This window comes from Oncorhynchus mykiss, chromosome 4 (assembly GCF_057628025.1).
Source record: "Oncorhynchus mykiss isolate SJ-2025 chromosome 4, ASM5762802v1, whole genome shotgun sequence".
In the NCBI taxonomy this organism is placed as follows: domain Eukaryota; kingdom Metazoa; phylum Chordata; class Actinopteri; order Salmoniformes; family Salmonidae; genus Oncorhynchus; species Oncorhynchus mykiss.
The window spans coordinates 12,462,904-12,478,081 of NC_143025.1; the positions used below are offsets into that span (position 1 = coordinate 12,462,904).

Genomic DNA, 15,178 nt, shown 5'->3' on the forward strand with positions numbered 1-15,178 from the left:
TAAACAGCTGCCTCTGATTGGGAACCATACCAGGCCAACATAGAAATATAAATCACCTAGATGACCCACCCTAGCCACACCTCGACCTAACCAACATAGAGAATAAAAAGCTCTCTATGGTCAGGGCGTGACAGTATGGCTTGGATTTTATCCATATGCCAGCCTGTATGGCTGTTTTGTCCTGCAATTATCCCATGTGGACCACCAGCCCAAGACGGACTCACCTAAAACCAAAACAGAGACAGAGAACAGTTCATATTTTGTTATTTTTGTATTTTTGTCTCATTTTCACAAAACATGTACAAGGAAGGAAAAACCTGAGGTATTTTGCGTCAAGCAGCCTAAGGTATCAGGATTTTATTTTAAAAAATGTACCTAAATTCATCAATATTCTTAGATACCTTGCTATTTACACAACATAACATCAATAATAATAATAATAATAATACATCAAAACCAACAATTATAGCAATCGGGACAGCCTGCATCTTCTCTTAACATGTTTTAAAATTAATTATAACATCTTTTAAAAATAAAGAGACTAGAAGGAAAGCCTCAGAGAACTGAACACAGGAAATCCAGGTCTGACCTTACAGCAGCACAAAGGTATAGGTCAAAGGTCACAATAGAGAAAAGCTAACCAAAGGAAAAGAAAAAAACACACATAGGTACATCATAAATAAATAGACAATCTCGCACCAGCAGAGCAATAGCATTAATTTATTCACTTCTGAATCACGTTCTAGTTTCATCCCTTCCGTTTTGTTTTTATCAAACCTTTGGAAAATAAGAGAGTGAGAGCGACAGACTGATAGAGATAGTGAGGGAGTGACATGCATTGTGCTGATGTGCAAGCAATTGTGTACCCTGCACCAGGCTTGGCTCACTGAAAGATCCCCTGAGAACAAACAAAAGGTGGTGATATATCTTTGTGTGTGACTATATGTGTCTGTGTGTTTATGTCTGTGTGTGTGTATGTGTGGAGGGGATTTGTTTCAGCTATGGGCTTCTCTCATATCCCAACACAGTTTAGTTCTGTATGTGTGTGTGTGTATATTTGGAAACTAGCCAAAAGAGTGAGTTTAGCAGTGTGTTAGGTGGATGTCTCTAACATTGTCAACTGTGTGGATCTACTTGCATATACCGGTAGTTGTTGTCATGAGCCCTGGAGAAATCAACAGTCCTTCCTACAATAATTCTGCTCTTTAGTACTGGGTTGAATAAAGTTCTTCATTCTCGCTCACACACATTAACCGTCTCCCAGGAGATGCACTAACTGTAAGAGCCCCCAATCACAATAAATAACATCTTAATTACACTCAACTGAGTGAACATAAGATGATGAAAACACCTATTTTTTATGTATTTTCAACCACAAATATGTATTTTCAACATCTTGTCAATGTAAATTCAACGTTTTCATGCTCATAGGGACTGTTCTTCACCATACCACACATCTGGTGATGTCACCAGAGGTAAGAGCAGGGGTGAGCAAACATTTTGGCTCGAAGGCCACATCAGGATTTAGAAATTCAACTGAGGGTAACACAGAAGATTTGGGAATCAATTTCGGGGCCAGAAAAAGGGCAGTTATTTGAAAATATACAGGTGTATTATAATTTCTACAAAACATTCTATCTAGTTTTAGACATTTAAGTGTGGCCTAGAGTCGTTTTTAAACCCCAAATAGTAATTTAGCCCCCATTTTGTTAGTTGTTTTTACTGAAACCTCCCATGGGCCGGATTGAATGAGCTGTAGTTTTCCCACCCCTAGCTTAGAGGGTGTTGGTACCCTCTTAGGATGTGGATGGGATACTTGTTTTTGAAGAGTAACAGAAAAGTGCATTTCAACGTCAGATGAAACCCAAAATACATCACTCTTCCTCCAAACAAGGAACAGCACATATTGCTTGCTTGTAGTTTTGTGTGCATGAGTGTGTGTGTGTGTGCATGTGTTTGTGTGTGCATGAGTGTGTGGTTGTATGTGTTTCATAAATACCATACAACAAAAACTGAGATTAACAAAGGAAAGGAAAAAGTCCACAAAACATTCTATTATTTCTCATTACCAGAATGAACCGATCAAATAAATTACAACCAGAACTGAGATTTTTTGTTGTTGATTAAAAGTCCATTAAAATCGCTATATATATATTCATATAGTATATATAGTATTTGTCTGTCTGTCGCCAGCCACCCTGGAGCATGCTCTGAGAGGCTGGGGTGGAGTATACTTGGGGGGTGTGGAGTGAGACATGCGAGTACTGAACTCCACTACAGAGAGGGCATAACTTAGACCTAACTCCTCTCCTCCCCACCGCCCCAACAGTCACGTCACACTGTTAAACACTGGAAACAAGGAAGCAGACGAGTATTGCGGGAAAATACAATGCCAGTCTTTATCAGTCACTGTGAGTCCTCTTAAACTGCAAAGTCTTTGTAAACCATGTTGGGCTGACACGCCAACATGGAGGATTCGTCATTGTTTTGATGCAGTACCACCGGTATAGTCTCTTAGGACAGTCTGAATAGTCTCTCTCTGCATTGTGCTGTGGTGCATTTCTGGGGTACAGAGCTCTTTCTAAGTCTTTGTAATGAAAGGAGGGGCAGACTGAGACATGCTGGGGGTTGTGGTTCTCTGGGGCTGAAGTCTTTGAAATGAAGGGAGGGGCAGACTGAGGCATGCTGGGGATTGAAGTCTTTGGGAGGAAAGCACTTGGCTATGTCTCAAATGACACCCAATTATGAAAATAGCACTATACTTTTGCCGACTTTTGGTCAAAAGTAGTGCACTATATGGGTGATAGGGTGTTTGAGATTTGCCCATGGATCTGTTCTTCTTGAACTGACACCACACAGAGGAAATAGTTCACAGTTCATAGTTCAGTGTCAGTGACCTATAGTCTCCGTCTTTTCCCGTAGTTGTTCTCTTCAGAGCTTTGGTTGGTAGAACTGTAAATGTAACCTAGGAAATCAACAGCCTGCTGAACCCCATGTCTAGTCCAGGAACACTAGCTAGATAAGGGACTCCCGGAATCTCTCTGGAGTCTTTAACACGGTCTGTTTGGGGAGCGTAAATTTCCCCCCGCTGTCCTCCCTCCTCCTTTAGGTCCGTTTCTCCTCCTCCCTGGGTGGGCCGGTTGTGGTCAGGAGTGCGGTTAGTCAGGACACCTCGATGATCTCCATGCTGCCAGAGAAGCTGGACTGCTTCCCCATCTTCTCCAGCTCCTCCCGGGAACGCGTATCTGAGATGCCCTCCTCAAACTCCATCTGACAGCTGCGCCGCTTGAACTGCTTCTCGGTGCTGTTGGAGGCCGTCCCGTTGGCGACGGTCGTTGAGGAGTCCCTCTGTAATGGCGCTGATGACGATGATGCCCTTTTGTCCCGCTGCACTTTCTCCCGTAGCCGCACCCCCTCGCTACAACCGAACGCCACGTATGCAGAGCTGCTTCCGAATCGCACTTCCACCCCTCCTCCTCCATCTCCTCCAAGTTCCATCCCTCCTTCCCCTACCTCTTCAGCCCCGAAGTACCAGGGGGCGTCGGCAGTGGGGGTGACAGGTGTGACTGGGGTGGTGGCCTGGACTGTGTCTCTGTGTTTGGTCCACATGGTTCCGGACTCTTTGGGGGGCAGAGAGAGAAGCATGGAGCCCTTCAGGCTCTCGTCTAGGCTGGGGCTCTTGTGAACGGGCAGGGAGCGTCCCAGAGTCAGACTCAGGGACTGGGGGTGTACCGGGGAACTGGTTGTGGATCCAGATCCAGGGCTGTGCTTGGCTTTCCTCCTGGGCCTGGACGATGATGGACCTCCATAACGAACGCCCCCCTCACTGGGACCCCCAACGTCGAGACCTCCGATGCTGCCGCCGCACCCCGGGGAAGGGAAGGGCGACTCAGCCGAGCTGGGGCTGTCTGGGACAGGGGAGAACTGAGGGCAGACACCATTGACAGGGGGACTGTCCAGCTTACATAGCTTGGGCACGTCTTCGGAGTGTGTGGGCGCTGCCAGGCGCAGGCAGTGGGGGCTGCTGGGGGAGTAGACAGACTTGATGTCCAGGGAGAAGGATCGCTTCAGCCGGTTAGTGTCCAGGATGCGCTCGGCCGACAGGTGGAGGCCGTTGAAGCCCTGCTGGAGAGAAGTCGGCGAGGGGAGCTTCGGTTCTGGTGGGGCCTGGGGCTCTATTGATGAAGAGTCATGGTGACCATTGACTTCTGACCCTGAGCTGAACCCGTTGACATCTGAGCCCTGGGATTGACCTTTGCCCTCTGAGGTCTTGTCGTCTGACAGCGCCTGGAGGAGCCGCAGCCCCTTCTCAAACTCCAGGAGCTGCCCCAGGAAGTTGAAGTTGGGCGATATTGAAGGCCGTCGGTCCTTCACAAACCTGGTCAAGAGGAAATAAGAGGGCACAATGTTAGTTCCAGTTAGAGTTGGGGCTCCAGATGCAAAGTAAAACAAAAGAAATACTTTGTAAAGTTCTTCTAAGTTACTTCCTGTTTAAACCTAATATTCATCGTTGGGCTGCGTGCATTTAAGTAGCAGGTTACCCCCGAATGAACTGGTGTGAACTAACTGCCATACAAAAGATGATCCTATGCAATGATCTCCAGACCTGTACACTAGTTCCTCTGGCAACCAGAAGAATGGCATTTCTCAAGACTGGGGGGTACAGATGAGCGTCTAGCATTTCCTCAAACACTGAGTCCACTTTTTAAAGATGCTGCAACTTAAGCTCAGCTGGCGGAGAGCGTCGGGTAGAGAGTGTACCTGTAGGCATCATCCGATGACAGGCCCATTGTCTTCATGATGTATGCAATGGCGATGGTTGCCGAGCGTGAGATTCCAGCCAGGCAGTGCACAATGACTCTGCAGTTTGACACCTTGGCTTTGTCTGTGGGAGGGGGGAACAAACACGTGTGAACACACACGGCTGTACACAAATCCCAGGAACAGGATTAGTTAGAACAGAGAGTCTTCTGGGAGAATGAAACACCCATCGAATTTGATTAGTTAGAATAGAGAGTCTCCCGGGAGAATAGATGGGTTAGCTGACAACGTCACGAAAATGATGCACACGCTTCAATGGGGCAGAAGGCTGTGTGTTACGGTTCTGGACGGCCAGATAGCTGGCAACAATGACAAGAAACTGGCATGTGGTGAAACGTAAGTGTCTCGTTTCAGCTCGTTTGATTGTGTTCTTGATACCATGTCTTATTTTGAGGTGTTATGACTGACTGACACATCTATGCTAATATGGCTCAAATTTGCTAGCTAGCAAGCTAACCAAAAACTGTGTATTAGAGAGACAAGTGCTCATTGTGCAACTATTTATGTTTTCAACAAATGTTGGAGACTAAATACAGTTGCCATGTTAGCAGCGATCTAAGCCAAGCCGTCTGTTTGAACCATAGTTCTGCACGCATCGGCTTTGTTGCTAAACAACCAACCCGTCTATGGAACACCCCTAGAAGACCAACCACCTCTTCAACACAGGGGGTCGTCGTCATCACGATTAACCTCGCTTTGGGAGTGTACCACTTGTGAAAACAAGGAGGGTGATACATTACAATATTGTGATATACTGAATATGAGGTCTGTTTCACTATGCTGTATGACAATCTATTATTTCATCTTTAATTATCCAGGCCAGTCAGTTAAGAACAAATTCTTATTTACAATAACGGCCTACCCCGGCCAAACTCTAACCCGGACGACGCTGGGCCAATTGTGCGCCACCCTACGCGACTCCTAATCGGTTGTGATACAGCCTGGAATCAAACCAGGGTCTTTAGTGATGCCTCTAGCACTGAGATGCAGTGCCTTAGACCGCTGAGCCACTCAGGAGCCCAAATACACTGACATACACCACTCCTGCTCAGGTTACTACTACTAATGCATATTCGGCATATACGTGCATATATGTGGTCCCCTGTAGCTCAGTTGGTAGAGCATGGCGCTTGCACTGCCAGAAAGGGGGTTCGATTCCTGGGACCACCTATACATTTAAGCATGACTGTAAGTCGTTTTGGATAAAAGCGTCTTCTAAATGGTATATATTATATTCTCTGCACATGCAAAGACACACAATCATGACTTACCGATGAATTCATTGGTTTTCTCCAACCAGGGCAGTAGCTTCTCACAGTAGTTGTCATTGACAGGGATCCGCATGAAGTGGCTCTCTCTGATGAAGTCAGGCTTGGGACAGGTGTTACTGGCATTCAGCACGTACGTGATGCCATTCTGAACCATCAGGTCCTACAGACAGACAGAGAGAGACACATGCAGACAAGGGGACTGTTAGAAAAGGCAATAACAGAGAACAACAACATCAAAGTTAACGCTTCACTGTACTTCCTTTCCTCTCACGTTCTACTTCCCCTTGACTGCTACGGGCTCACCTTGTTGAGGACGTCTTTCTGTGATCCCAGGTAGAGGTGTGGTAGGATGCGTGTGGGGCCTACGTTAGCTACAGGCAGGCAGGGCTGGGATATGCTCATAGGCAGAGCTGGCTTGCTCTCACAAAGCCCGGGGAAACAGGAGGAGAATGCAGCAAAGCCCCCTAAAGGAGAAAAAGAGAGAGACAGAGAGGAAAGGTCCGTTATACTCCAAATAAATACAATTCCCGAAAAGTTTGGGAGCTACTGCTCATACACATTCTGAACTCACAACTCCAACACAGAAAACTGCTTGAAGTTAAATTTTCCCTGTTGTCAAGTGGAAGTCTACACACCCCTTGCACAGTTGTCACATTTTCCTGCCTGGATTAAATTCTATTATTTTTCCTACTGATCTGCATAACTTGCTCCACATTTTTTAAGTGAAAGAAAAAGTATTTTCATGTTTTATTATTTTATTATTTTTTATTACTCTCCCTGACTGTGCACTGAATCCCCTTACATTACAGACTTGTGTTTCAACAACACGGCTGAACCATTTCAAACTGTGTACATGCATAACCGTTGGAGCTAGATTGTGGGTTAAGGTTTCTGCTCCCAGCTCAGTAGGAAATCGTTCTCTGCTGCACTCTGGGAGATAGTTTGGCTGCTGGGCGGTGAGGAATGTGTGTGGCTGGCCCTTTAAGTGCAGACGGCTCCACTTTGGCCTGTGTGTGTGTTAAAGACCGTGTGTGTGTGTGTGTGTGCGTGTGTGTGTGTGTGTGTGTGTGTGGCTCTGTTTCCTTCATGAGCTCATGTCCTGTAGCAGAGCATTGCGTCAGGGCTGGGGAATTAGAGAGGCCACAGGTGCAGGGCCAGCACAGAGGCCCAGTAACATCCCACTGACAACCGTGCAGTACACACACACCACCACCTGGGGCGGCAAGTATCCTAGTGGTTAGCGTGTTGGGCCAGTAGACAAAAGGTTGCTAGATCAAATCCCTGAGCTGACAAGGTAAAACTCTGTCGTTCTGATCCTGAGCAACGCAGCTAACTGACTTGTCTAGTTAAATAAAGGTTAAATAAAAAAAATAAAACACAGATGCGCAGCGCACGCACAACCGTGCAGTACATACACTAACCACAGACATTCATACAGCAGCACACAAACATAATACACATTTGCTCACACTCCCTTTCAAAATCTGACTAAAACACACACTTACTCTGCATTACCACGGTTGTTTAACTTCTAGCTGGATGGGAGGAGAAGGGGAGAGAAAATGACCTCGCCAGGTGAGGGAAGGGGTGAGTGAGGGAGGAATGAAAAGGAATGAGGCAGGGAAGAAGGAGTGCTTCAAGGAAACCCTGAACCCCAGCAGAAGGATTAGAACCTAATCTAGGTTCAGTCCTGTCTGACCCTATCTGGGCTACTGCCAAACACACACACGCACGCACACACCCAAAGACATGACATCACCCTGCTAAACTAGCACACACAGGACATGACATAGCCTAAAGGTGTAACACACACCAGGCTACAACACAACACCCTTTAACTCCACACACACAAAGCTGTAAGTAAGCACTTTGCTAGTAATATATAACTGGCCCTGTAACCTCAGTTTCTAGTAATATATAACTGGCCCTGTAACCTCAGTTTCTAGTAATATATAACTGGTCTTGTAAGTTCAGTTTCTAGTAATATATACAGTTGAATTCAGAAGTTTACAGACACCTTAGCCAAATACATTTAAACTCAGTTTTTCACAATTCCTGACATTTAATCCTAGTAAAAAGTCCCTGTCTTAGGTCAGTGAGGATCACCACATTATTTTAAGAATGTGAAATGTCAGAATAATAGTAGAGAGAATTATTTATTTCAGCTTTTATTTCTATCATCACATTCCCAGTGGGTCAGAAGTTTACATACACTCAATTAGTATTTGGTAGCATTGCCTTTAAATTGTTTAACTTGGGTCAAACATTTTGGGTAGCCTTCCACAAGCTTCCCACAATAAGTTGGGTGAATTTTGGCCCATTCCTCCTGACAGAGCTGGTGTAACGGAGTCAGGTTTGTAGAACTCCTTGCTTGCACACGCTTTTTCAGTTCTGCCCACAAATTTTCTATAGGATTGAGGTCAGGGCTTTGTAATGGCCACTCCAATACCTTGACTTTGTTTTCCTTAAGACATTTTGCCACAACTTTGGAAGTATGCTTGTGGTCATTGTCCATTTGGAAGACACATTTGCGACCAAGCTTGAACTTCCTGACTGATGTCTTGAGATGTTGCTTCAATATATCCACATTATTTTCCTTTCTCGTGATGTCATCTATTTTGTGAAGTGCATCAGTCCCTCCTGCAGCAAAGCACCCCGAAAACATGATGCCCCTTTTTCCTCCAAACATAACAATGGTCAAACAGTTCTATTTTTGTTTCATCAGACCAGAGGACATTTATCCACAAAGTATGATCTCTGTCACCATGTGCAGTTGCAAACCGTAGTCTGGCTTTGTTATGGCGGCTTTGGAGCAGTGGCTTCTTCCTTGCTGAGCGGCCTTTCAGGTTATGTCGATATAGGACTCGTTTTACTGTGGATATAGATACTTTTGTACCTGTTTCCTCCAGCATCTTCACAAGGTACTTTGTTGTTGTTCTGGAATTTGCACTTTTTGCACCAAAGTGCGTTCATCTCTAGGAGACAGAACGCGTCTCCTTCATGAGCGGCATGACGGCTGAGTGGTCGCATGGTGTTTATACTTGCGTACTATTTTTTGTACAGATGAACGTGGTACCTTCCGGCATTTCTAAATTGCTCCCAAGGATGAACCAGACTTGTGGAGATCTAGAATTAATTTATTTAGATTTTCCCATGATGTCAAGCAAAGAGGCTGTGAGTTTGAAGGTAGGCCTTGAAATACATCCACAGGTACACCTCCAATTGACTCAAATGATGTCAATAAGCCTATCAGAAGCTTCTAAAGCCATGACTTTCTGGAATTTTCCAAGCTGTTTAAAGGCACAGTCAACTTAGTGTATGTTAACTTCTGACCCACTGGAATTGTGATACAGTGAATTATAAGTGAAATAATCTGTCTGTAAACAATTGTTGGAGAAATGACTTGTGTCATGCCAAACTTGCCAAAACTATAGTTTGTGAATAACACATTTGTGGAGTGGTTGAAAAGCTAGTTTTATATCTGGCCCTGAAACCTCAGTTGCTAGCAATATATAACTGGCCCTGTAACCTCAGTTTAACCTACAGTGGGTATGGGTCTGAACCCAGAGCAAATTCTGCTGGGCTGAATATGGGTCGTGGTGGAGTCAGCGAGAGCAGAGGGTATTCTGACCCAAAGACAGATAGACAGAAAGGCAGACAGACAGACGGCTATATCTGGTGCCTGTCTCTTTAAGACCAGAGAGCAGAGGAGGAGAGAGGAAAGGAGGAGAGGAGGAGAGAGGAGAAGAGAAGAGAGGAGAGAGGAGAGGAGAGGAGAGGAGGACCTGCCTGTATCCAGCTATTAATGGCAACTGGCAGAAAGATGGCATCACCTCTCCACATGCAGCAGACAGGGAGAGAAAGATAAATAAATAAATGAAGAAAGAGAGTGAACGAGAGAGACAGAAAGAGTGGCTCTTGTTATTACTAAGGGAGTCCCTCTTTCCTCAATTAGCACACTTTGTTTCAGCAGGAGTCTATGCCATATTCCTCATTCAAAACCCTTCCTCCACATGTAAAGGTCTTTATTCACACAATACAACGCCACATAAACAGGAAAAAAACACTTCACTTAAGTTACATGTCACTTTTCATTACAGGAGAGTTGTTGAGAGGACAGGGTCAGCATGGGATATTCTGACAAACTCCCTTCCTCTCCTCGGGTACAGAGAGCAGAGATGAGGAGTCAGGATTGTGTGCCTGCATGGGGTCTATTGAGGCCTATAACGTTTCAGTAATATTGAGTCAACACCCATCATCACACACACCACTGGGATGTCCAAACGTTTATAGTGGTCCTGTGCTGTGTTCTTAGTCACCACTGATAACACACAATCTCCCCGTCATCGTCGCTGGTCATCTGGCCTTCAGAGGTCATGTTGCTATGGCAACAAACGTGGGATGATGTGGTTGACCGTTGTTTCTATTGTCCCCGGGGTGCTGTCACTATGGAAAAACCCCACCAAGAGCACGCAAATATATTGTGCCCTCATACACACACACACACACACGCACATACACTCACACTCAGAAAGTACCCAGAGAGACATGCACTCACATCCCCCAAAACCACCGGATGACACATCTCTCCATTTCAATCCAAACACATCACTGAAAATACCCTGTCACATACTGAGGCCCAGCTGTCTGATGAGATGACATCAGAAAGTCAACTGTCTGTAAGCGCTGAGATCACCTTTAGTCTTATGACCAAACACAGTCAGACACCAGGCCTGCATCCCAAAATGGCACCCTATTCACTATGTAGTGCACTACTATTGATCAGGGCCCATCGGGTTCTGGTCAAAAGTAATGCACTACATAGGGAATAGGGTGCCATTTGGGATACACCCAAACTCTAAAAAACGATGGGCTAAAAACAGACAGTGGACAGAGCACGTTATTTTGACCCAGCCAGTTAGGTTGCGTGAATAACCCAACATGTTGGGTTGTTGGGATTAACCAAACATAGGTTAATTTAACCATCAATTTGGTATTTTTTACTTTCATGCTATGTTGACCTAGCAGCTGGGTCTTTTTTTTGTATAATCCTTAGGTTATTTTTAGGAGGTGTGGCTTATTAGGGACTTGGCTTTCAGCTAGATGTTATTGGCCACCCATGAGAATAAATGTCCTATATATATATATATATATATATATATATTCTTCAGATTGACTTTTGTGTTATTGATTCTTGTCTTTTTGAAACCAGGCTGTTGGAGGAGAGAGTCCAGGCGTGGCAGGGGAACTCTGGGTCTTTGCTTTTCCTTATGTCTTTACTTTTGTTAGTATGTTTAGTTCTTGTTAACTTGTGGTAGCTTTCTTAGTTTTTGGCTCTAGTTGCTTATGGTTGTGTAGGGTGGCCCGGTATAGCAAATTGTTTGTTACCTTTTATCTGGGGTGGCTTTTTGGCCGGCTATCTTGCTAAATAGCTTTCTGGTTAGTCTAGCCTGCTAGCAGTTGGCTAACTTGCCCCTCAGCTTGTGTTAGCTTACTGTTCTCTCTCTGCATCAACAATTTCTTCCTGTTCTCCTTTTTGCCTAGCCAGCTTTAGCTTTCTTGTCAAGGTATCTAAGTGTTGGCAGCTGTTAGTTGTAATGTTTGTTAGTTTTCTAGCCTGCTAGCTTGCTAATTGCTGTCTAGCTTAACCGCTGGGTTGCTCACCTACTAGCCTTCTCTCTTCTTAGCTCTCCTGTATCCTCACTCTAGTTCATTGTTTGTCAGCTATTATCTGTTTTAGATTTAGCCTGCTGGCCGGCTAGTTTTGCTGGTTTGCTTGAGTTGAGTTTGTTGATAGCTTACAAGATGGCGAGCCTCGGCCTGCTAGCCTCCTCATCCTGCTAGCCATAGCCTACTAGCCTTTTAGCCTAATATAGCCTATCCCCTTTTCAGCTCGTTGTACCTTCTAAGACATTTGGTTATTCATAGTGGGCCTGCATCATGTCAGACTCCAAGCCAGGTATGAGGAAGCACCACAGTGTGCGGTTTCTCTTGAAACTTAAAGATGGGAATCCACTGGATTTGTTCAGATTGGACTTCTCCAGAAAGTTCTTGCAAAATACCCTTAAATTCAATCCAGGTGTTATAAACTGCATTCTTCGGTTGCCTTTAGCAAATAGGTTCGATGTGAGTTTCCAGACAGCAGCTCTGTTGAAAGAGTTCTAGACCAGGTATGAAAAAAAAACTGTGGAGAAATTGAGGCCACTACTAAGGTGGTGGTCATCAGAATGTTCAAAGAAACAGTGAGTGGGGAAGACACATGCTTTTGGCTGAATAGAAATTGTAAAGTGACAGGTGCACCTGAAAAGGTAAGAGATGCTGAAGGCATCTGGAATTCCAGCTGGGGAATTTCAATCCAACAAAGAGCAGCTCTATAAGGTTTTGGGGGCTTACACCTGCCCTCGGTAATGGTGTTGGGAGAGATCCAGGGCTTCATACAACCAAGGTTATGTAGGAAGTGTGGAGAGCAGGTGGTGTGCAGGGGACTGGGCCACTCCTTGGACTGCTGGAACCACAGAAAGTGTAATCTCTGTGATGAGGCTTTTCTCTACAGAGATTGCCACCAAGTATACTCAAAAGGCACCCAAGGGTGGCTCTGGTGTAGTGAGTACTGAGCAGGGGTTAGTCATTATTGTTGATGTGGTGGAAGTTGCAGGTGAGAAAATGGAGGCAGGAATTACAGAAGTTGGTGTGCTGGGAGGGCAGGTTGGGAGGTTGGTTCCTCTGAGAATAGACCAAGAGTCTTCCTCTCAAGCTCCCCCAACACAGTTTCCTTTTTCCTTTTTTCAACATCACTTTCCCTGAAAACACCCCAAACCTACTGTCTCTTCAGACCATTCTTGTGGCCTCCACCCGTGCCCATCCCCAAATCACAAAAGGTTGATTGAGGTTCAGAAAAGTGGAGAGGAGGTGATAGAAGTGACAGGTGGCACGCTTGGTGACTGGGCTCCATGTTGTTGCTGGGGTATGAGAATGGGTGTCTCCTGACCCTGATCCTGAACCTTGAAAATGTATTATTGCCATTTATTATGTGTTTTTTCCTCTCTCCTTTGTGATTGATCCCACTCCAGGCAAAGAAGCTGATGGAGGGACAGATCCTGGCACCACCTGGTGGTAGGAGCAGTGCGATGCGGCTTGCTCATGGACTGGGCTCCAGGCTGTGTTGTTGGGGTATGGAAAGGGCCATCGCAGGCAACCAGAGGGGACAAATGCAGTGTTGTCTTGAGGTCACACACTCAGATGGCACAATCCATTTTTTACTTTGAAAACCAGAGTGTCGGTTGTGATATGTGTGTGTTCAAATGGGATCTTGTCAAACGTCTCCTTCTTAATAAACCTCTGTGTAGGGTTGGCCACAAATGGTTACATCGCGCCAACATCCTGCAAGGTTTGGTCTGTACTGCTTGGCCAAGCCGGTGCAGAGGTATATCCTGGATAACCACCCAGGAGCCCCTCTCGACCAGTGGCTGTCTCGTGTCCGGCACTACAGTCAAAGACCACTGCCACTATAAACCAATGCAAGTGTGCTGTGCCTGCCAGCAGGGGAGGTCTTACCAAAAACATTGCTGCTGTACAGGGGTGTTGTACAGAGACCCTTTTCAATGCGGGACTCCACCAAGCTCTGGCTCCCCCCTCCAAACAACATGGAAGCCCTGCAGACCTCCACAGACTTGCTGGTTTGGATTCATGTGCCGACATTTGTTGACACTGCTTATTTAGAATGTAATGTGAAAATGTAAATGAGTTTGTTAAAGAGTCTATATGCATTTTTTTAAATGCAATTATTTATATACCTTATTGCCTAGTAAGATATATGACTTAATATATCCCCACAATGGAATTTTCTTGGGTTTTTAGGGAACTCATACATTTCCTTAAGCATCATTGAAGCTATAGAATTTAATGTTCAACCTTAACATGTGATAACTATACAACAGAACAGATGAACAGGAATTACATTTATTCTCAAGGTTGGCTATAACTATCTGAATGCCACACCCCTACTAAACTACAACTCGTCTTCTGATCTCACCCGCTGGGTCGTATCTCAACAACCCAGCACCGATAGATGGATTATCTGACAACATCACCAAAACGATGCCCATGCTTCCATGGGGCAGAAGTCAGTGTGTTGTTGGAAATCTGGATGGCCAGATTGCTAGGAAGAATGACAAGAAACCGCCATATTGGGAATCGTAAGTGGCTTGTTTCAGCTCGTTTCCTCTTGTTCTTGATATCATGTCTTGTTTTGAGGTGTTTTGAATGATTTCATGTTAATGCTAATATGGCTTAAATTTGCTAGCTAGCTAACTAATAATTGTAACGATGTCTACAGCACTGCATCTCAGTGCTTGAGGCGTCACTACAGACCCTGACAACCGTCCGTGATTGGGAGTCCCATAGGGCGGCGCACAATTGGCCCAGCGTCGTCCGGGTTTGGTCGGTGTTGGCCGTCATTGTAAAGAAGAATTTGTTCTTAACTGACTTGCCTAGTTAAACAATGTATTTGAGAGGCAACAAGTCCTCATTGTGCAAATGTATTTATGTTTTCAATAAACAGAGACTAAATATAGCTTGCATATTGTCAATAATCGAAGCCAACCCCGTCTGTTTTGCCACCTATTTGCGCACGCGTTGGTTTTGTTGCTAAACAACCAACCTGTCTATAACCAAGCACCCAGCATCAATACCCCAGCAGTTCTTCAAGAAAATAACCCAACTAAGTGACCCAACGCCTACAATTAGGTCAAGCAAGTGCAGCTCAAACTGAGAAAAGCCTGTCGTTTGAGGCTCCTGCTCCTTTTAGTTACAAAACAACTGTTCTAGGACCAGTTGCCCGTTCCCCACAGTCTCACCTTCACCATTATGAACTGAATAGCCAAACTGACCCTGGTTGTTGAGTAGCCATCCACCTTTCAGTCTATGCATGGTAAACAACTCACTGGAAAGAGGGCGTCACAATGGGCCCACCAGCCAGCACAGACTTCCTATTCCCCCCCACATCCCATCTCCACTGTCCCATTGCCACTGTCCCATCTCCACTGTCCCATCTCCACTGTCCCAACACTCCACAGCTTATTTCATGT

General features: G+C 45.2%; 1 protein-coding gene across 3 annotated transcripts in view; it reads right to left on the minus strand.

The window, feature by feature from the left end:
* Nucleotides 1–256: 256 nt before the first annotated feature.
* Nucleotides 257–15,178, minus strand: part of LOC110521303 (dual specificity protein phosphatase 8) — a 105,272-nt gene continuing 90,350 nt past the window's right edge. For all 3 annotated transcript variants that reach the window (XM_036968449.2, XM_036968450.2, XM_021598775.3), the window contains 4 exons: nt 6,396–6,556; nt 6,093–6,252; nt 4,762–4,885; nt 257–4,378 (listed from right to left, as the gene is read on the minus strand). In XM_036968449.2, the coding sequence (XP_036824344.2) occupies nt 3,163–4,378; nt 4,762–4,885; nt 6,093–6,252; nt 6,396–6,556 (1,661 nt within the window). In that variant the 3' untranslated portion in view covers nt 257–3,162. The remainder of the gene's footprint in view (nt 4,379–4,761; nt 4,886–6,092; nt 6,253–6,395; nt 6,557–15,178) is intronic.